This window comes from Cornus florida, unplaced genomic scaffold (genome assembly GCF_030987335.1).
Source record: "Cornus florida cultivar Cherokee Brave unplaced genomic scaffold, ASM3098733v1 CherokeeBrave_3.0.0_Hap2_Chr04, whole genome shotgun sequence".
Lineage (NCBI taxonomy): Eukaryota > Viridiplantae > Streptophyta > Magnoliopsida > Cornales > Cornaceae > Cornus > Cornus florida.
The window spans coordinates 104,232,220-104,254,859 of record NW_026775574.1 but is presented as its reverse complement, the minus strand read 5'-3'; the positions used below and the strand labels follow the sequence as shown (position 1 = coordinate 104,254,859).

Here is a 22,640-nt window from a genome sequence, read left to right as displayed (position 1 = left end):
ACTATGAATCCAAATAACAAGAGCAACATTATTGGCTAACACATCACAATAGAGTTTACCATCCTGAAATTTCCATGAATTTGTGTAAAATTTTTAAATGCTTCATTTTCAATGAAGTCTGTTTATTGACTTCATTATATATTATGAGGTTCTTTTAACACACTTGTACACGAGTCTCTCATTTACACGCACAAACACACACTGCACCAAAATTTTACCGATTGTTGGATGGGAGCTAGGCTCACTGCATTTGAGAATAGGTCAGATGTGGAGATGGAAATTAGGGTTTTCGTGCCCCCGGCCCGGCCGGACCGGTATAAAAAAATCATTAGAATCAAACCAGGTGAAGTCAAGAAAGTAACAAGAAGTAGTTTATGTTGTGGGGATATGGAAAACCCTGTGTTCTTGATGGTTTTCATGGATGGAGTTTATACTGGGGTGTCTTTACTTCACTTCCAAGTGGTGAACCACGCAAAAATCATTGGCTATCTTGATGAAAATGGACTAGTAAATCTGAAAGGCACCAAATTTAGATTCCCTAGCTTTTGTACACTAAAGTTCTGTTTCTTTCTCTCTCGTAAGCATATTATATTGTTTATATAATCATTGTCATTTTGAAATTAATATTTGTGAAATTTACATGATCCAAAATTAAAAGAGGAATGATTTTGAATCTCTTCCGTTAGATGATTCATCTCATCTGATGAAAGAGATTAGAATACAAAATTATTTTGTTCATTCGAATATTGTTGCCTCAATCATTTCATTCGTTCTTCTAATTGAATTTTATTTTTAACAATTTTTAGGGGTTGTGGGTTGTGTTTTGACAGGTGAAATCATATTGTGAAGCTACAAGGATCAAAATGCTTCAATCTTGTGGTTGGACAACATGGACTCAAAAATAGAACTCTGTTTGGGACAACAATAAGTGCTGTGGTTTTAGCTAATCTGTCTGTCTAGTCATAAAGAATATAAAACTAGCTCTGTTGTGTTGTGAGTTAGTGAACTTATAAACTCTTCTGTGATTGTATCTTGAAGCCATTGTGGACTTTAAAGAGTTGGAAATTTTAATGATGATTCAGTCATATGTTTCAAGTTTCAAGTTTCTTAATTGGGCAAGCTTGATAGAATGCATTTCATCATTCAAAATTCAGTTGTTGCAGGCAGATTGAGACCTGTTGAAATGTAGTCATAAGATTGTAACCTAACGGTACTTTTTTCACAAAGTTGAGAGATGGATGCGTTCAACAGATGTTACATCTTCCTCTGCAAGAACTCACATACGAAACATATACACTTGATACTGCACTTTTCAGTTTTCAAATTGAAACTAGGAGTTGGTGTTTTTTCTTAGCCTCAAGACAAGGAATGGAACAAATAAATGGTTATGTTACTATTTCACCTTAAAATGAGAGTGGAAAAAACTTAGTATTAGGACAAAAGGTAGACATAAATTCAAGAGTGAACATGAACAAGGTATACTTCCAACAACAATGAACCAAACAACTCCCAAAATCATTTGAACAAGTCATCACATCATTCTAATTTTTCTTGTACAAAAATAAATAAATAAATAATAAAATAAAAATTAAAAGTATACCGATACTTGATTTAAGAGAATCTCATCACAGATGTCCACAAGCCCTTGATGGTTCGTTTCGAGATGATTGCAAATGAAGGAACTTGGAGAGACGAACAGAAACAACCTTCTCACGAATTCAAACTTGAACCCGAGTCCTCGTGCTTCTCAGAAGCTATCATTTCAAGTCCCGTCCTCAACGGTCACATTTTCAGTTCTTTGAAAACAATAAGTTAATCTCAAAATACAAAACCAGTCTCAACAATGAATTTAAAACCAAAGGCAAGACGGTATTTTACATCGATGGGCAGCAATCCTTCAATTTAAAGATTAGCCCTTACAGTACCACCCCAGACATGCCAATAACATTGACCAAGGTTGATGCACAGCATTCAATTCAGGACATCAGAGCAATGGTGTCAATAATCATAAATATCAAGAGAGCCTAAAGAAAAACCCAAAAATGAGGTAAAATAAAAAAATAAAAAAAATCAACCGAAAATGAGAAATGTGTGACTGCCGCATATGTTACAGTTGGACAATAGACTCTCTCTCCTAACATCTAAAGTACGACATGGAATCTAAAAATTAAAAAAAGAAAGAAAGATCTTTCATCACCATCTCAATTGTTCAGGCTATCCAAGAAGGTCTGCAACTCTTTCAAACCCTCTGCAGAAATGCTCCTCTGCACTCTTGACCGGGGCACAACCAAGTTCGGAGGAGGCTGGGATTGGAAGCACACCACAACCGCGGCTAAATTGTCGCCGCTCTTTCTTTTCAAAGCCTCGTCGACCAGATCCTTGCTACACATGACTGGGTCATTGTGCTCCTGAAGCTTTCGTCGAGCAAAATCCACAGCATTTTGGCTCATAAAAACGTCCCATATCCCGTCACAGCCTATGATGAGGAATTCATCCTCTCCTGTTAGTCTTGTGCTCATAAGTTCAGGCTCTGCACTCAGGGGGCCGCCATCCCCACCTTTCAATCCTTCCATGTGCCAGTCTCCTAATGCACGAGCAACGTTGAGTTGTCCATTGAGGTAACCATCATAGACGTATCCTCCGCAAGCTTCAATGCGCATCCTTTCTCTGGAGCAAATTGGTTTATGATCCCTTGACATTTCAATTGCTTTACCCCGGCGACAGAGCACTGCTCGGCAATCACCAGCATTTGCCACCACCAATGATCTGTGACCAGATATAAAGATCAACAAACAGGGAAGCAAACTCAGATAGAACACACATTAGTAATGATACATTCAAACTTCTTCAAAATACTAAACATGTTCCAGCCCCTGTTTTTTAATGTATGATAAGAGGACATCATTATAACTTGACAAACAACAGATTCCCAAATCCTAAGGCCTCGAATGAACTAAGATACTTCACATAGTTAACATGATCACGGTTAAAAAATATTGCGATTTATGTAAGCCTTAAACTCAAAATCCACTTTTAAAATGCAACATTAATTTGGAAACTTATTAAGAGATTAAGTGCAGGTTTTTGCTGTTTCCCATTGTTTCAGCCAACTTAACAAATCTCCTTGAAGTGTTGCAGCTATATGGTCAACAATTTTTTCTTTAGTCCATTTATCTTTATAATTCGTTATCAGAATAGGCATTTATTGTGCCCAATCTTCAATAGCTTTTTCTTGATTTTTAATATGTATATTAGAGAGATCAAGATATGTCCCATTTCGGGTGACAGTTTGTTTATTCATATCTTGCCTAGAGTAGATCGGGTTTGGATCACTACTCATGCTTCCTTCTACCTTCTTTACAAAAGATTTGTTTTATATGTATATATATATATATATATATATATAATATGTTATCATTAGTTTTCCATGCTGTTTCAATTGTATTACAAGTACCAAATTATTTTGGATCCAAGGGTTCATCTATTTTTCTTTTCGTAGATTGTGTCACATAGAAACAGTTTCAGCACAAAATATTATGTCTCTTAATGAAATTCACATGAATGAGGGCTTTAATTCATGAGATAAGTTAACTCATCCCAAAAAAGAATGAATTAAAAAATACAGTCGAAAACAGGGAGCCAAAAAAAAAAAGAGGCAGCCCACAAATTCTTGAACAGCAAATTAGAATGATCAAATTTAAAAAAAATAAATAAACAATAAATATATATTCAAAATGAATAGAAGAACAAAAAACACACAGCCCTGCCAAACGGCTAAAAGACTGATACTATAGACTCTGAAACCAAGCATAATGATTGTCTACAAATGATTGATGGATATTGGAAGCATCTGCATATTTGATTAATTGGTTGATAGGAAAACCCTAACCTCCCAACAACGAGAGCTGCCAATGCAGTGGTACCAGAAGCAAGGGCATCATCCAGTGAGCAAGCTTCTGCAAAAGCAGTGTCTGTCTGCAGAAATGCTGAAGCAAGAACCCTCTCAATCTCCTTTGGGAAGTCTTCATCCTCAACAACGAACCTTGGCAAATGGTAGCAAGCAAAGTCAGCCGCATGCTTTCCCCCATGACCATCAAAAATCTGACCCAACGAAGGACTTGTTAGGTATTGAATTGCACATTTATTAAATGCGCATAAAGACGCAATACATGTCAAACAATTGTTTCCATCTTATCCTGATTCCTGTAATTTAATCTCAGGCCCTAGACGGTAAAATTGGCAGTAATAGCCCTCTCAATTGAAATTCTGGAATAAAAGTTCTAGAGAGGAAAGTTTTTGGCAAAAAATAATCTGTTTCTACATTATATACCCTCAACCACTTATGTAAATTAAATCATGGAGTGGATGAAAGTTGTTAAACGCCTGCTTAAGGATACTATGCCAGCAATAAGGTTGATCTTTTTCTCTTCGCCTAAATAGCAAACATCATCACTAGCTATGTTTATAATGTGGTTTGTCTGATCCTGCATGAAAGCGTTTTAGCTGGAAAACTGGAGTTCTAAGTCACCTGTATGAAATGATAGATGGCACGTTTGTTTGTCCCAGAAAGCTTTTTAAGAACAAAAGAACTGGACCTCAACTCATACAAAGTATCTCAAGCTCTCAGCCTTGAAGATAAGTTTGAAGAACATTCTTGTGGGTACAAATCCCTTCTGACTATCAATTTTGGGAGTGGTGTTGGTGAATAGGCCATTGACTATCAAATATAGCCTTTTGGGAGGAATACCAATTACCACTAAATTTAGACGCAGCCATTAAAATGTTATTAGGTGGATTTGCATATTAGATAAGAATTTGCATTAATGGATATGACTGCTCTGACAACCTTTCTAACATTTTTACATACTGACTAGCCAAATCACAGAACTCCTAAAATCAAAGTGACCCACAAAAGAAAATAAAATAAAATGGACTTAAAGGGATTTTCTCTGAAAACTAAGGGAGGAAAATATATATATATCATTTAGTACACAGGTCCATGATGCCCTAATTTCTTGAGAACAGGTTGATATTGGTAACATTTGCTTTGAGTAATATATGACTATAAAAATCTCCAGTGTAAACTAAATCTTGTAGAATGATGTTCATCGCAATCAACTATGGATCCCACAAGGGTGTTTTTTTATGTTTTTTTTTTTGGTAAATCATTTCATTAAAACCGAGAAAGGAAATGTACAGGAAAGAGGCAATAGCGCAAAAGCTAAAGACCTACAAGCCCAAAGGCAAACAAGAACAAAACAAACCACCAATAAAAGAAGCCCAGCCCAATGACAATTACACCAACAGGAAAAAGCTGGAGCAATTGAAGCAGGGGAACTAAGGATCAAGAAGGACTGTGCTAGGAAGACTCCATGAAGCAGCAACTGCTCTAGATTCCTTGCAGTCGCAAACCAACTAACTCATTGTCAAGAGCTCTAGCTGCAATTCCAATCAACCGCAACTTTTGAGTTAGTTGTTGACGCATGAAAGCTAAGATATGTGCAGGCATTACTAAATACAGCATTACGATTGATCATATGAAGCAGTCATTTTCCCCCTAAAGCACAATTGTCACCATTCTGAACATGATCTCAAGAATCAAGCTAACCAACCACAACGAACCACTGCCTACTTAGCCATGTTTAAGGTAACATTTATCCGACTTTCATCAACATAATAAACATCAGAAGTGAGCAGCAATGCTCTATCAAGAACACCAATTGAAGGATTCAAGTGAAAACATTCTATAATATCTTCGCTTTAACAATTTTCTGACATTCTTAGATATTCTCATAATTTGTTGAGGTTTTACACAATATGTTCTTTTATGTTGAGCATGAAAATCATTGTCTACTTTTCCATGGTAATTTCCTTCATCTCAGATGATTTTATACTACACATTAACACACCAAAAGTGGTCTTTGTCACATAGCACAGTAGTTTTAATCTAAAATAACACATAAGTCACCAAGTAGCACAAGATAAAAAGTACAAGGCACTAGGACCTTCACGGAAACTCCTGACCCAATAATTATGCATAAAATGGTCAGCACAAACATATAGACCAAGTAGTACAAGAGAATAACAATACCCCGTAGAATGCACTGGGCCCTTCATTGAAATTCTTGACCCCATAATCATGCATAAAATTGTCAGCGCAAACATACACATCCTCCATGGTTGAGCGGAACCCAATGTCTGTCCATGCTCCTGAGCGAAGAATGGGAATAAACTCGGTCTCACAATTTTCTACTTGTGGTTCTGTTTCAATAGAAATATCCAGTGTCTTTGTCTTTACCTGCTGAAGCTTTAGTCAAAATCTTATTTCACATAAAAGCAAACACAACAGAAATAAAAAAAATAATTATGATACATATTTTTTAGTATCTAAAAGTAAATGGCCAACACTTAAACAATGACACCTGCCCAAAAGAATGAACAAGAAAAAGAAGAAGAAGAAGACTTTAATAATTATCTCACTTGAATAAAATGGAAAACGTCACCATTTAACAACATGTGCTAGTCAGATAGGCGTGCCAATAATAATGCTTTTTAAGAATTCATATTTGGTCTTAGGATCGATTCTTGCTAGGAGCAAAAAATTCCTTGGGGGGGGGGGGGGGGCGGGGGGGGGGGGGGGCTGGGTAATAATAATAATAAAACTCCTTACATGACCGCAATGAGGGTAAAGAAGCCACCACTCTTTAATAACATCTCGCAAAAGGGGTGATGCAGAGCAAGTGGAAGAAGACTATCTTCAAATAGTTGAGCATCCCTAGAAGAATTGCCTGAGTCTTCATGCATAGGGGCAGCTAATGATGAGTCAGACTGTGTGATCTTTTAAACAAATCTTAGTTCTGTTATTTCATGTTCAGGATATTATTGTAATTCAAATTTTATTTTATAAGTCATGTGCCTTTTAAGTGAGTCGTGTGAACATTTAAGGGTTGTCTTGTCATTTTAGCATTTTAATTCTGCTGGACAAAATTCTAGCTCTTAGATTATGTTTACATGAAGGGCTAGGGTTAAATCTTTGCTAGGGCATCCCTTGTGTCTTTGCTAAGGCCACTCAGTTTCCCTTTTCTTTCTGAAAGGTACTCTTTATTCTTTATTTCATCAAGAAGACAGACAAAGTGAGGCCAAAAAAAAAAAAAGGGGTTACATCTTCTCCTCCTCTTCTTTTTTCCTTCGTTTCCACCCCCCAAACCACAAACCCCCCCCCCCCCCCCCCCCCCCCCCAAAAAAAAAAAAAAACTCTTTTTGCCCCCTTTCTTGGAGATTCTGGTAATTGTAAGAAACATTCTCCGCTATGTTTATTCATCAACTAGCTAGCAAGACATTCCATATTAAAAACTAGTAGAAGAAAATAATGCCATATCCATTAAAGTAACTTTGCTTCACAAAGAAGCTAGTTATTTAACCTATTTAAATATGAAAATTGATTACAATAATGTAATCAAATTTTCAAAATTGATGGTGTAGATGTTCCGATTTGGGTGCTTAAGTAATTTAAGTTCTCTATTCTTTATACTCTATTCTTTGGGTTCGGAAATGGAATTGTAAATCAGTGGGGGGCTATAGTGAATTTTGTAGATTCTTTGTCCGAATAGCAGACCTTCTTGGTCTCGCTTTTGTTCTCGGGACTCCCTCCCCTTTTTAGTGCTCTTTAACATTATATCACTTACCAAAAAAGAAAATTGATTACAATAATGATGCCATGTACACACTAAATAAAGCAAAATATAATTAATTAAAAAAAAACAATTAGTAAGTACCAAGATCGGGTAAAGAATACAAGGCAAATCCCTATCCCAAAAAAAAAAATGAAAAGAAAACAAGAGAGAGAGAGAGAGAGGGAGGGAGGATACAAGATGACTTGAAATTAAAACTAAAACAGAAACAACAATTTGGAAATATATATATAAGATGACTTGAAATTTTTTCACGCCATCAAATTTAAATATACGAGTACTATACTTAAACTCAGTCCATTTTTTTTTATACAAATAAAATGTATACTTAAACTCAGTGCATGACTTCAATTAAACATTGATATTCATCCACCAGAATACTAAATAAAATATATCACCAACAAAAATAGCCTTCAACTTAATAAAATCCATTACAAACCGATATCAACTATAAAATCTTATCTCTATTACATGCCTATCTCTCACTACATGATCTTTCATGCTAAAACTAAAACTAAAATTAAAATAACAAAAACAGTAAAACTAAATGTCTCTAGACTAACATGTGTCTTCTCCGGTAAGCAACATTCTAACTAATCGACAATAACCAACATATATCTATTAGTTAATGACATTAATTATTATTATTACTCAATATTATTCAACAAGCAATGTATTATAAATAGATACACTAATCATACATACCAATTGGAATTACTTGGTCAATATGATTACATGTGGTCAAACATAATTTTAACTGGACTTACATAACACTAAGTTGTTATTCAACCTTTATTGCAATACCCAAAAACCTATGGCTAACCACCAAGCCATATACAACTTGAATAACTCATCCAAAATTAATCTATCAGATTCACACAATACAACCAAGAGAGTACACAACCTCCAAATGATTGCGGTCCAACACAATTTCTCCAATAACCACTTACCACATACCACCAATATGAGCTCATTTAATCAATAATAAGTGCACCATAAATCATCTGGACCCGCACATGGTTCGTCCATGTGATAGTGATTAAGGTCCTGCACACAGTTCGATTAGATCTCTTCTTGGTATTAGCATCAATCATAATGCACGCCCTTCAAACACAACGTCACACTCTCTTGGGGTGAGCCACACTCTCTTGCCTCACAAGTGGGGCTTCATTGCAAGGCCCATACTCACCTTTTTATCCACAAAGATTTACGTGGTTTGGCAAGGTCTACGTCCACGGTGAAGATATGGCGAAAGATTTCACTTTGTGAAAATCAAGATATTACAAGTTTCAGCCCCAAACCCTCTCTCACTCTCTCTATCTCTCTCTTTCCTACGGTTTTTAGTGTTCTCTCGTTATCCCACTCCAAACCCTAAACACCATTTTATATCGGACTACAAGAGGGTACTAAACAAGGTCCACAACCCACACAAGAAAGAACGGATCAAAAATTTTAGTGGGCTTGGGCTGAAACCGGGTCACAGCGCGACCTAGGCCGAAATAAAATTCAGCCCACAACATCACAATATCAGTTACCATAATCAAGGGTGATAAAACTCAATTGGCACACCCATAAATAAAACACACAATGGAATTTAATCCCTTTCAAGCCACCCTTGTTCATGTCAAGGATCACAAAAGTATATAACTCAATCCAGAAATTAACAGAACTTCTTAAGCAACCAAACCAAAGGTAAAGTAGCCACCACTCTTTAATATCATCATCCTGAAAAGGGGACCAAATGTCCACAAAGATGCATACGCCCTCTTACCGATTAGACATCAAGATATTGAATCTTCTATCAAATTTTCTTTAATTTCCTTAAGTTCCATGCAATTCATATGGAAATAATGCCAAAATGAGGGCCACCAAAGCATGAAACCAAAATTCATTAACATGAAGACTTAGCTTTAGGAGTTGATCCCCACTCAATTGCACCTATCTCAAAGAGGAACCAGGTAGAAAAGGTTAATTTACAATGGGCTACACGGTATTACCCTATAATAAGCCACATGAATTAGAAACCATTACTAGGGAAGTGCCCTCTTTATTTTAGATAAGTAATCAATGTTCAACATTTAAATGAATATACTTGTCAAAAAGAATTTAAATAAAGGTTTGACCTTGGGGTCTGAAAGGTTGCTTTGCAAGACAAGTTACTTTCCAAGTGAGCTGAAAAAAGGGGTAAAAATTTAGCACTCAAAGTATAGTACAAGAAAGAAAAGAGCTCAATGTCTATAGCCCAAAATCCATATTCCATCCAACTCAATGAAGCCTTTTCTAGTGCAATATAATATGCAAAACTCAATGCGAAAAGAAATTAGATAGACATACATTGAGAGCATGGGCGGGCAGTAATCCACTAGAGACACTTTTAAAGCGGAAATTTTTGTTTAAAGAAAGAAAGGGAAAAAAAAAAAATCACAGTAAATGTACTTTAAAAGGAAACATTTATAATGGAAAGCATAGAATCTTATTTTGTCCTATGATGACTAACAAGTGAAAGAATCAGCTGCTGATTCTGAATATAACAAGCATCCAAAGGTGACTAAGATGCCATCAACTTCTTCCATGCAGCAACAGTGTAGTTGCCCGATGATCTCTTGAATGCATAGGGTCCAGCAGCCAGTATATCTCGCACATAAACCTCAATTGCCTAATCCTCCCATGTATGACATGAACAAGTAAGCATGCCAAACTAAAAGTGTGAGTGGACAACATGCAATATATGGGGTGACTTCATATGCTGCACCACCATGCTTCCACTAAAAACATGTGGAATATAATGCTAACAAGAAAATGACAATAAGTACCACATTCCTATTCAACTAGATAATATGATACACATGATGGTTGGTTCCACCTCCTTTTTTTAAAAGATAATCAAAGGGCAGATATTATCAGACAAATGTGAAACCCTTAAAGTGGAGGATCACTGTCAAGACCCAAAAAGATAAAAAACTATGGGTGCCAGTCAACCATTTTATCTTTCCAAATGAACCAAGCATATTCATGTATTTCATAACCCAAGTATTTTGACGCTTCAATTCACTCGCTTTCTAGTAATCTATTTTAATGATTCCTAATCTGTACTAAAACCAAGGATGCGCACAAACTCCATACATAACAAAGTATGAGAGCTCTCTACCAAGATAGCGTAAATTTGAAGAAATATTCCTTCCTGAGTTATGTGCTGTTTTTCCTTCTTTTTACGTTTTCTAAAGATGTGTTGGCTGAACCACGCAAAGGCAAAAGAAACTTGAGATTAATTGATTCCAACTACTTCATATGAAGTTTGTAGTTCTCATGGGCTTCCCCATAACACACATTCTATAAGAGTCTTAATAGAGCTATTCATACCAAGTACCTACAAGGCTATAGTCAATTGCATGATTAAAGTGCAATGTATTTAAACAAATGTAGCATCACAAGCATTCAACAAACTAAAGAAGATAATAGATGAAGTACTTGTTTTGCACCTTCTGAATAGAGGCATCTGATGTGGCTAGAGATATGTCACATGTGGGCATTCAAGGCAAGCCTAGTTAATAAGGGCATTTTTATCTATTCATTTTAATAGGGACTCTCAATTACCACCAAAGGTTGTAGCCTAATGGTATCTCCTCTACCTCCCAAAGGGAATGGTGAGGGTTCGAGTTCTTGTAGGGACAAATGGATGCTTGAGTTTCTTGCCAATTCAAAAAAAATAGGTACTCTCAATTGCTTGTTTCGGGGAAAAAAATTGACAAAGTTGAAGCAGAATAATTCTATTCTTTTTTCGAATTTCTGATGGGCAACCAAGAAATTCACTTGTCTCCACTATGCTTGTTCCTCAGGCAGATACCGCAACATCATATATTTAACTTATTTAAAGAAAATAATGCCACAAAAATAAATTGACTTCACAAATAAGCTAGTAAATTAACCCACTTAAATATGAAAGTTAATAACAATTACTATGCCTTGTACACACAGAATAAAGTATACAAAAAAATTTAAAATCTTAAATACTCGAGGTTTGAAGAAATACAAGATACTTTCTTTTTTTTTTTTTTTTTTTTGTTTGATAAGTTAAATACAAGATACTTGAAAGTGAAAGGAAATAAAAACAACAATTTTGGATATACATATACTAAACATCATCATGAAGAGAATTTAATTCAAAATCGATTAAAAATTAAATAGGAAAAATACCTGGACAATGATGAGGAAATACAAAATACTATACTAATACTATTTATAAAGAGTCTATTGTTAATTTCAACCTGAAATGTAAAGTAAAAATAACCCAGAATGCTATTAAAGGAGCACATGAAACAACAACAAAGACATCAGAAATTAGCACAAAGAGCAGAAATTGCAAATCCCACCAACAAGACAAGAACTTCTGAGAAAGTTGATGAGCAATATACAATGCCCAAATTGAAAGAATGCAGAAGCTTAGAAGGAGACTCACCAGAGATTGGTGTCGAATTAGCGTCTTCTTACACGGCGACTCCACGACACGAGCGGTGCCGAAAGACGGGCGATACGCTCCGGCAATTGGGTTCGGAGGCCGACCATTGCTGGAGCTCCCGTTTTCTGTACCATTCACAACTTTACTTCCCTCCATCTCTATTCTCAAACATCAACATCCTCTGTTTCAAAACCCTAGCTTGAAAACTCCTCTCCACATAGAGAAAACTTTGACCCAATGACGGTGAAACTCTGGATCTTTGATGCTGTTCTAGGGTTTTATTTTGGGCAGTGAAGAGTTCAGAAAAGATGCGTCGATCTGCGATATGGGTAGGATAGATTTCTTAGGGTTTTAGGGGGCAATAGAGTAGACGAAACAAGAGTGTGTCAGTTAATAGATTTAGAGAGAGAGAGAGAGAGTTTTAGAGAGAGAAAGAGAGAGGGGGTTGGGGACGATTTTGGTGTGGGATCTGTCTCACCGGAATGCAGCTTTCTAACTGGTCGGTTTTAAAGGGAGTACATGTTGCCGTTGCAATTTGTTATAAATCGGTATTCGAGTGAAGTGACCTACAAAAAACGACGTCGTGTTGCTTTGTGTTCCTCCATAAGAAAGTATCAATTTGTCATCATTACTTCAATTTCTGTAAAGATATGAAAAATCTACTAAATGAAGGTGATTGGGCGAAAAATTCCACGTGCTTTTTTAGGAATATCATTTATTTATTTATTTATTTATTTATATATTATTAATAATGCTTACCAACAATGATGTGTTATTTTTTTAAATATTTTTTTTGTTTTTTTTTTGGGCCTACTCCAATAGAATAGTGTACAATAAAGTTGGATCTCCTATGGTTTTTATCTACGTGTTTGCTACATTAGTCAGTAATGAATATCTTTTTACTTATATTATATAAAGGGATGCTCAATAAATATAGAAGATTTATTTTCTTTTCTTTGTTTGTGTGTGTGTGTGTGTTAGTGGGAGAAATTGCAGAAATAAAAAAGACCACTTCCAATAAACTTGGAAGTTGACACAATAATATAGAAGATTTATTTTCTTTTTTATTACAACAAAATAAACAATGAAAGAACAAGGTACACTAACAAACACTGCCAGCGGCATCAAGCTCCAGATGTCGAAATATTAACAATGGCAACGAATCAAGAACGATGTCCGAATTCATATCATTTCGTGAGAGTCTTGCAAGAGCATGGGCCACTCGATTGTCATTACGTCGAACATGCGAGAGTAAAGTCCATGAAAAATTCTTCAGAGCTGCCCGAATGTCATATATCATAAACGTAATCGCAACATTACCGAAACTTACCCCATCTATGGCATCCAATACCAATTTAGCATCCAATTTAAAGCACACAACTTGAAAGTTAACTTCTCAAGCCCAATATATAGAACGTCTAAAGCAAAATGTTTCTATTATTCGATTGAAAAAGACCACTTCCAATAAACTTGGAAGCAAACTACGAACGAAAAAATTGCAAGTCTTAATACTAGTGATGCAAATCATCAAAAGAAGCCAAACCAGCAATATGCATGACTTCAAAGATGGCAGCCCTAGCAAGTAGCAACCTCCGAAGCAGTTATCCGATAATTCTGACGCATCCTTGAATTCCATATAGCCCAAATGGTAGTGGAAATTTTGATGGAGAAATTATTGGAGGTTTAAGATCTATGCTCGCACCAAACAAGAAAATTACTCAGTGGAAGGACCGTTATTTAACCAATCATGTTATATGGGCGGAATGTTGGGCACCGCAATTAATTGAAATACGCAAGACGGAATCAACACTTTATTTACCAATAAGGACATAGATGGTATAACAATTACAAATCCATCCCAAAATAAGGACAGAGTAGGATTTTACCAAATCCACCACATCTCCCTTCCGTTACTATCCCTAAATCCATCTAACCCGTTTAATTAATACGGAGTAAAAAAATTATATTTGTCCCATGGTCATATTAGATTAATTTCTTAAAGTCCATATCTACCCCCATTAGAAGATAAATGAACCAGTACTTGTTCTATGAACGTTTTTCTTTTCTTATGGGCTTAAAGCCCTATCAATTCTTTGAATAACAAAATAAATAGCAATCCAAAAAAAATTAGAAGTCCATTAAAAAGCAACCATAAAAAATAGTAAAAACCGAGTGATGGAACCGATTTTTATCCCTATAACTCGTGATGGATTTTAAATTTTGTTTTTTTTCCATATATGTTCCATAAAATAAAATAATTCTCACATCTGTCTAATTTACATATTAGGTGCATTGTACATTGGACTCATCAAAATTATACATACAATACGCACGTCTCAAATTAATTCACATATGTTTCATTTACGAGAAAATATTGAGTGCACTGTATATCAAGCTCATCAAAATTGTACATACACAGCATGTAGGTCTCGAAATACCGGTGGGCCCACCCAATTTATATTCCTCACTTCCAATGTAAAAGCCGAAAGGGTTTCTATCGGAATGAGTTAAATTAGCATTCCCAAATGTTAGGAGTTATTATCGTGTACGTTGCCACTAGGAAGCCGTGTCACTCAAGAAGACACCCATTTTAAACACGCGTCCAGCCGACAAAGGGCCACCGTTAGGGTCCTTGTCAGCTACCGTAAACTGACCAACAACTAGGACCAACTCCCTTAAAACTACACTGCTACGCATCATATATTATACGAGTACTATATATATATATATATATATATATCCTCTCTCTTATTCTTGTAATTCTCTTTATAGCACAGCCATTGTTACTCTATTATAAAGAGAGAACAAGAGGTAGAGAGAGATAAAAAAATAAATAAATAAAAAATGGCTGTTTGCTCCCTCAATCTCTCTCCTCCCTCTTCTACTTCCAATCCACCGTCCCTCCCTATTTCGAAGACAACTCCAGTTGCACGGTAAGTCAGCCTTCACCTGCGCGCACTCTAGCATCTAGCTTACTTCTCTTGCTAACATGCGCCACCTAAATAATACATGATATAACATGCGCACATACACGATCCATGTCTTACCGACTCTTATATATATGATTCCCACTGAGTAGAAAATATTTGAATGGTAAGTCTGCCTTCACCTGCGCGCATATATTCTAGCATCTACCTTACTTCTCTTGCTAACATGCGCAGCCTAAGTAATACATGATCCATCTGAAGACGACCCCCACTGATATCATAAATTCACAATCTCTTCGCCCACACTCTTTGATCTCTCCTATTTCTTTCTATTTATAAACAAATCTATTCACCTGCGCACCTTCACTCTTGGCAGTCATGCTAACATGCGCCATGTATTATTGTACTTTTAAAGTCTTATGACCCAGTTAAAAAGCTGCCTCAATATCTTCCCTCCATCTCCAATTTCTAACCAATATTTCCTCCCCTCTGAGACAACTCCGGTTGCATATATGGCAAGTCAACCTTCACCCGCGCACTTTAGCACATAGCTTATTTCGCTTGCTAACATGCGCCACATGTAAAATAAATATGTGCAATAATGTTCTTAATTATTGGATTTATATTTGCGCAGGCCATGTAAGGAGAGGTCTTGGAGAAGCCAATGTGTTGTGGGAGTGGCATGCATGATGATGGGCTTGGAAATGTCCAATTTGGTCATGGTTAACCAAGAACGTGCCATTGCACAAGTTATGCAATCACTTGTGCAATCTAATGATCAGAAGGTTAATAGATGGAGCGACAAGAGATCGTGCCAGCCGTGGCGGCTCAACTCACTGGAGACCATCGTGCCGGAGAACCTTCCGAGGCCGTCGGCTCGCCGGAGATGGGAGTCCGTTGGTCATACTAGCCTTGCTCCGGCAGTTAAAGTTACACTACTTGAAACTAATTCAAAGTGTTTTTCTTTGTAAAGTTACAACATTAAGTATTGAAAATTATACTTGTGAAATCTATTCTTTCGTGTTCCCGCTTCTGTTGTCGTTTTTAATTTTGTTGTATTTGTGTTTATGCTCTCACACTCGTGTGCGCTCGCGATTTCACTGATCAAGCCATTTTTAACCATTTAAATATCATACTAGCATTTTTGAACAACTATGAAAAATTCAACTACAATAAATTTATTTAATTACCGGATTAATCAAATGAATATACTCCATTCCTTAACATGAACACACCCACTTAACCCTAATTGACTTGAATTTAATTTAATCATATATTTTGAATGATAATTAACGAAGGCAATGATTGCCTTTGGACAAGTACAAAGTTTGTAATATAAAAATTAAAATACATTATATATTTACATTTGAAAATTAGATTATACTTTTCCATGTCTGGTACAACTTTGGGGCAAAGATTGTGGTGTTGTATGTATAGTACACGATTGGCGTTTTTAGTAGTTGTAGTACTTGCAGTACAATTGGGATATTTTTGGCGCCCTCATGCATGCAGGAACCACGTGTTGATGTATCTCTCCAGCATATGGGCCTACAAGAGGGCTTGATGGATTTTGTTTTTGTTAGACAACTTGGACTAGACTGTCCTCTTTAGGCCCAATTTCTCAACCCACACATCATAGGGTTGATTTATAGAATAAGTTTAAGTTTGTAAATGGGTTTGGGCATTGTTCAAAGTTCAAACCCATATCTGTAGCGTCATTGGGCCGAGACTAGAGATCACCAGAGTCTATAGAATTTCTTCTTCTTCTCCTAGCCACATGGGATAACTTTTTGAGCTTTTCCTAGCCGCATGGGACAACTTTTTGAGCTTTCAAATCCATCATATTTTCTCATTAAGAAGTGTGCTTCACTAGATTAAAAGGATTCACACAATGGATTGTGATCATTTTTTATATTTCAGAAAGATTAAAGGGCATAGATCCTCGCTAGTGTAGGGTGGAGATCACTTCACACACCGGTAGATAGAACTCTTTGGTGGAATGATCCTCATCGTACGCCGAAAAAATTTACGTAGACCAGTAGATTAATCGATTACGAAGACTATGAAAGAATGGTTATCCTCCTCGGTCTATTTGGCCGGATTAAAAATCATTTTCTTGCTCCGAACTATGAACCTCGCACTAAAAGTTAGCAGCCCTAGGTGAAGTATTCTCGACCTCATTTTCTGATAATGAGATTTGTATTAATTATACGCATAACTAACCTAAAGACTAACACGTAGAAGGTTTAGGATGACACGTTAATTGAATATTATGTACCTATAGTTTTTTTTCTTAATCGAGCATAAACTTATCAATAAGCAAAGTAATGAAAAAAGAAAGCCCTCAATAGGGGTCAAGCTAGTAGGGAAGGAAAAAATAGACAAGACTTAGGAACAAACTTGCAATGCAATTCTTTTGCTGTGATCAATTTTCTCAACTTTTCATGGACAAATTCACACATAAGGACATATATATGACTCAGATTTCAACATTCGCATTTCTATGGAGAATGAGAGAGGAGTTTCATATTATATATCAGGAATTATATGACAAATATAGAGAATATAATGTGACTATAATAAAATGATAGAATATCTAAAATTCTAGCATAAAAGGGGTTGTAAAAAATATTTAGTGATAATATTTAAAGACAATGTCACTTGTTACAAGTGAAGTCTTGTTCCACGTCAGATCCACACAGGAATTGAAATGAGTATAAATGGGTTGGGTGCATGATGTGCAGTTGTGGTATCGAACGCGATCGTGCTGTAACAGAATTGAACGAATATCGGTTTGAACCGGTCAAACCGACCAGTTCACGGAGGTGTATAACTTTATCGAACCCTCGAAAAAGGATTATGAACCGACGTATCGGTTCATGGAGGTGTGTAACGTTATCGGACACGTATCGGCGAATCATAATTTTTGTTCAGCTCTTAAGCACCCGACTTGTTAAAGTTGGTATCACAATCAGACCCAATTATTAATTCGATAACACTCCAAGCGTCCCACCTAGAGACCAGGTGATCGATCACCCTCTAGTAGGCACAGGATTGTGAGTTTGGGTGGGAGAGCACATAAATTTAGGCATGTAGCAAAAATGAGAGAAAAACTTTGTTGTGTTGGTTGTACTGTGCAATGGGCATATCTAGACCATCCGTGTAATACACATATTACACGCACGATAATAAACGATTAAATGTGTCCATTGCATAGCAACTAAGTTTTTCTTAAAAAAATAGTTCTGATGGAGTTAAACATGCTTCTAAAGCTGCATCTTATGGTAAACATGACTTATTCAAATAAAAAAAGAAAAAAACTAATTTTGAAATATTTTATAAAATAAAATATGTATATATATTTATATATATCAACATAGTGATAGAGATGATATTGAATGGTAAAAAAAGGTTTGAACCACTTCAATTTTTTGAATCTATATATTTATACTAATAAAGAACCGTGTATTAGTTTATTTTTTTTCTTCAATCACCATTATCATTAATTTATTTTCAATAAATACACTAGATGTCAGAAACTAGTTAAATGGTAAATGAAGCCCCATACCAAGCTCTGCCCTCTTTGTGGCACGTGTCTTAACTCTCTTATTTTCTAATTAAACATTAAAAAACCAATACATGGGCGCGTAGTTCACACTCCTTACTAAAATTAAGTAAAATTACATTTTTTTTTTTTTTTTTTTCTTTCTAAGTAACATAACGTGGGAGCGAGAATGGGAGTGAGAACGAATTCGAGAATGAAAGTGTAAAAGCGGCATAATTTAATCATAAGCAGTGAAAATTTAAGTGAGTACATGAAGTGTGAGAGCGATACTTGTTGATAAGAATTGTACGGTTTAGCATTTTCTGGTCTTTGACACTGAGAATGGGCGCGTGATTCTACTCTCAGAAAATGAAAGTGCGATATGTTATTTGCTCCTGTATTTATAAGTGTATAGCAATTAATTATTTTCACAGAAAGCACATATATAAATGTAGTAGTTATATTTATATCAACTCTTTGCCCATTGCTCATGTCATAACACACCTCCAAAACTATGCAGAGAGGCTGAGAGAAGAAAGAGCCTTGAGAAGGAGAACCAAATCATTTCCTTAACCTTCACGCCTTCCATTACTACTCCCCTCTCTCTCTCTCTATCTCTCTCTCTAAGATTTTCTCTCTCTACCTCTCACTTCTCATAAAAACCATCACTGTCTATGCATATATATATTTAAAACCCCTCCTCTGATTAGCCCCTCATTGATTCTACCTACAACAACATTTCCTTCATTCACTCACCATGCTCTCTCATTCACATCATTAACTGTCTCAGCAAAACAGAGTAGTAGTAGTAGAAAAACAGTTTTACAGAGTCAAAAAACAGAGTATAACAAAAAAAAAAAAAAAAAACAGAGCTTTTCATTTTCTTTTCTTCTACATGGGTTCTAGTCAAGAAAAAGAAGAAAGTCAACCAAATTGCTTGTGGGTTCAAGGGCCTATCATAGTAGGTGCAGGACCATCTGGTCTTGCAGTCTCAGCTTGTCTCAAAGACAATGGTGTGCCCTCTGTGATTCTTGAGAGGAGTGACTGCATAGCTTCATTATGGCAACAGAGAACCTATGATCGCCTCAAACTCCATCTCCCCAAACAGTTCTGTGAACTCCCACTGCTTTGTTTCCCAGAAAATTTCCCACAGTACCCAACCAAACAACAATTCATATCATACATGGAGTCATATGCTGCACATTTCTCTATTGACCCAATCTTCAAACAGGTGGTTCAAAGTGCTGAGTTTGATCAAGCTAGTGGTGGGTTGTGGAGGGTTCGGACTCAGGACTCTGAGTACATTTCTAGGTGGCTTATTGTTGCCACCGGAGAAAATGCCGAACCGGTTATACCGGAAATCACCGGGATTGAGAGGTTTGATGGGCCTGTGGTGCACACAAGTGGTTATAAGTCTGGTTCTGAGTTTGAAAACCAGAGGGTTTTGGTTGTTGGGTGTGGGAATTCTGGTATGGAAGTTAGCTTGGACCTCTGTAGACACTTTGCAAGTCCTCATATAGTGGTTAGAAGCACTGTATGTTTTCTATTTTTGTAACTTTTTCAGTAATTTTTTATTATTATTATAAATTTTGTCAATTCTCAATTTTGGGTATGTAACAAAAACAATTTTTAGCACTTCAAATCACTTACTAGTCATAAATTTGTTCATTCAGGTGTGTTCCTAATTGTAATTATTTTCATGTGGGTAACTATCGAATTTGATACATTTAGGGTAAAATTAATATCATTTATGTACAAATTTGTAGATTTCTTCATATGGGTATGTATGATTTTTTTTATCCTAACTTTGTTGTGTTACTTGTTACAGGTGCATGTATTGCCTAGAGAGATGTTTGGCTTCTCAACTTTTGGAATAGCAGTGGCACTTCTCAAATGGCTACCTTTAAGAATAGTAGACAAGGTCCTTCTACTTTTGGCCAGCTTCACCTTAGGCAACACAGACAGGTTAGGTCTTCCGAGGCCGAAAACCGGACCAATCGAGCTCAAAAATGCCACCGGAAAGACCCCGGTGCTCGACGTTGGAGCCCTGTCACAGATAAAATCCGGCAAAATAAAGGTAACCAGCCAGCCAAACACACCCTTAAAGTACTTGTTCACATGATGTTCACAGTTTTTGTGCATTTATCAATGTAGGTTTTGGCACAATCTGTAGCTAATGTTTTTTAGGGTTGCAGGTGGTGGAAGGTGTAAGAGAGATCACAAGAAATGGGGCCAAATTTGTGGATGGACAAGAGAGAGAGTATGATTCTATAATCTTAGCAACAGGGTATAAGAGTAATGTCCCTAGTTGGCTCAAGGTATGCACATATGACTTGACCAGATATGTTAGGTCATGTTTGGTGGCTTAGTATGTTTTTAGTTTTATCTCTATTTATCAATCTCACATCACTTTCCAAACTTACACATGCAGTAGTATCCTACAAACTGTTTGCTTAGTCTCTTATATACAAAAGAGAAAATCTAGATGGCTATTTGTTTGGATTATTACCCCTCCTTGAAATTGCTTTTTTGAAATACTAGAAAAAATTTTGTTGGATTTGATGAAGTGTTGCTGTCATGAAATATATTCCTTTTTTTTCTTTCTTTCTTTTTTTCCTTCTGAGGTTCAGTCTTGCAAAAAAAAAAACAAAACCTAGAAAGTCCTGTTTTGAAATAAGTTAATAAAGTGGTCATATGTTCAGAGATAAATCCAATGTAAGCATTTGTTTATAGAAAAAATCAGCATATATATATATACACACACACACACATTTTTATTCCCGACGCACCATTTTCAAATACGATGAGTTTCCCAACTCACGTGCACCATTTATTAATCTAAGCGTAAGTATGGAGTCATTAAAGAGTGGGACAGTGAAATTTATTTATTTATTTTTTTATAAAACTCTTAAAAATGCAATCACTTAATTTCTAATGAAACCACACTATATAGTATTGTTATTCAAAATCACCCCTCACAAATTTGGACTTTGTATTATTGTTTTGGAAATGCAGGATGGTGATTTGTTTACAGAGCAAGGCATGCCCAAAACACCATTTCCCAACAGTTGGAAAGGAGAGAATGGTTTGTATACTGTGGGTTTCACAAGAAGAGGGCTCCTTGGGACCGCATCAGATGCTGTTAAAATCGCCAGGGACATAGCTAATCAACGGATGACAATCAAGGATTGCAAGAACAGTTGTAATTCCCATATTATTCTAAAAAGACAGCCGTGACTAAATCACTGATATAGCCAGGAAAAAAGAAAATTTGGGTTATGTTTGGAGTGGGCCTTTTATGGGGAATTTTTTTCTTTTTTTTTTTTGCAGTTGTAAATCCAATTTTGCATGGGGTTTTCTCCTCATCTGGTCATGTTTCATGTTTGTTGACTTTGAAGTTTGTATTATACAATTTTGTAAGTAAACTATTCTCTCTTTTAAGTATTTCACTTCCAAAATCATAAACAAAATATATTTTTTCTTCCTAGTTCACTAACATACATCCATTCCTATTAATAAAAATCACCGTGCTTTTTAAGCCAATTCCGATAAATATAGACATACAAGATGTAAGATATATCTATCAATTATCGATTATAATTTTACACATATTTGTCTCTGTTCAGTACTGATGGAATTAAAAAAAAAAAAAACTATTTTCTTAATCAAAATTGTTAATCAAAGGCCTATTAATATTTGTCATTATTTACACAATAATTATGTTCGTACTCAATAAGAATTGCGCATGACACTCATCATTTTTATTCATAAAAAGGTGGTGAAAATGGAACTGATCATTTTGCCCATGAAAATGGAACTGATCATTTTGCCCATAATTTGGTCAACCCTTAGGTCATGATAACTCTTTGAGAAAAGCTCAATGACACCTTTTAAACTTGTTGATACAGCTAAAGTACTTAAAGGCAGAGCCAAACACTTTGCTTACTATTATTGGCTTTGCCAAAGTAAGATGGAGATGAGTTGAGTTCTCAGTGGACTAATTTTGGTAATCCACAGATGTC

General features: G+C 35.9%; 3 protein-coding genes across 5 annotated transcripts; 2 read left to right on the top strand and 1 right to left on the bottom strand.

Moving 5' to 3' along the window:
• Positions 1–1,984: 1,984 nt before the first annotated feature.
• Positions 1,985–12,704, bottom strand: LOC132304420 (probable protein phosphatase 2C 22). Of its 2 annotated transcripts, none has more exons than XM_059802089.1 (4): positions 12,148–12,704; positions 6,092–6,301; positions 3,890–4,101; positions 1,985–2,766 (listed from the first exon to the last, which is right to left on the bottom strand). In XM_059802089.1, exons 1-4 carry the CDS (start codon positions 12,301–12,303, stop codon positions 2,202–2,204), a joined length of 1,143 nt encoding a protein of 380 aa, XP_059658072.1. In that variant the 5' UTR covers positions 12,304–12,704; the 3' UTR covers positions 1,985–2,201. The 2 variants fall into 2 exon arrangements, with proteins under 2 accessions (XP_059658072.1, XP_059658073.1); XM_059802090.1 differs by having other exon boundaries at positions 6,092–6,298; positions 12,148–12,700.
• Positions 10,704–22,356, top strand: LOC132304419 (probable indole-3-pyruvate monooxygenase YUCCA4). Of its 2 annotated transcripts, XM_059802087.1 has the most exons (6): positions 10,704–10,721; positions 11,029–11,065; positions 19,539–20,152; positions 20,447–20,695; positions 20,814–20,936; positions 21,634–22,356. In XM_059802087.1, the coding sequence occupies exons 1-6, from the start codon at positions 10,704–10,706 to the stop codon at positions 21,853–21,855; spliced, it is 1,263 nt and encodes a 420-aa protein (XP_059658070.1). In that variant the 3' UTR covers positions 21,856–22,356. The 2 variants fall into 2 exon arrangements, with proteins under 2 accessions (XP_059658070.1, XP_059658069.1); XM_059802086.1 differs by lacking the exons at positions 10,704–10,721; positions 11,029–11,065 and having other exon boundaries at positions 19,247–20,152.
• LOC132304418 (protein CHLOROPLAST VESICULATION) lies at positions 14,885–16,107 on the top strand. The gene is made up of 2 exons (XM_059802085.1): positions 14,885–15,080; positions 15,709–16,107. The coding sequence occupies exons 1-2, from the start codon at positions 14,992–14,994 to the stop codon at positions 16,043–16,045; spliced, it is 426 nt and encodes a 141-aa protein (XP_059658068.1). The 5' UTR covers positions 14,885–14,991; the 3' UTR covers positions 16,046–16,107.
• Positions 22,357–22,640: the final 284 nt, after the last annotated feature.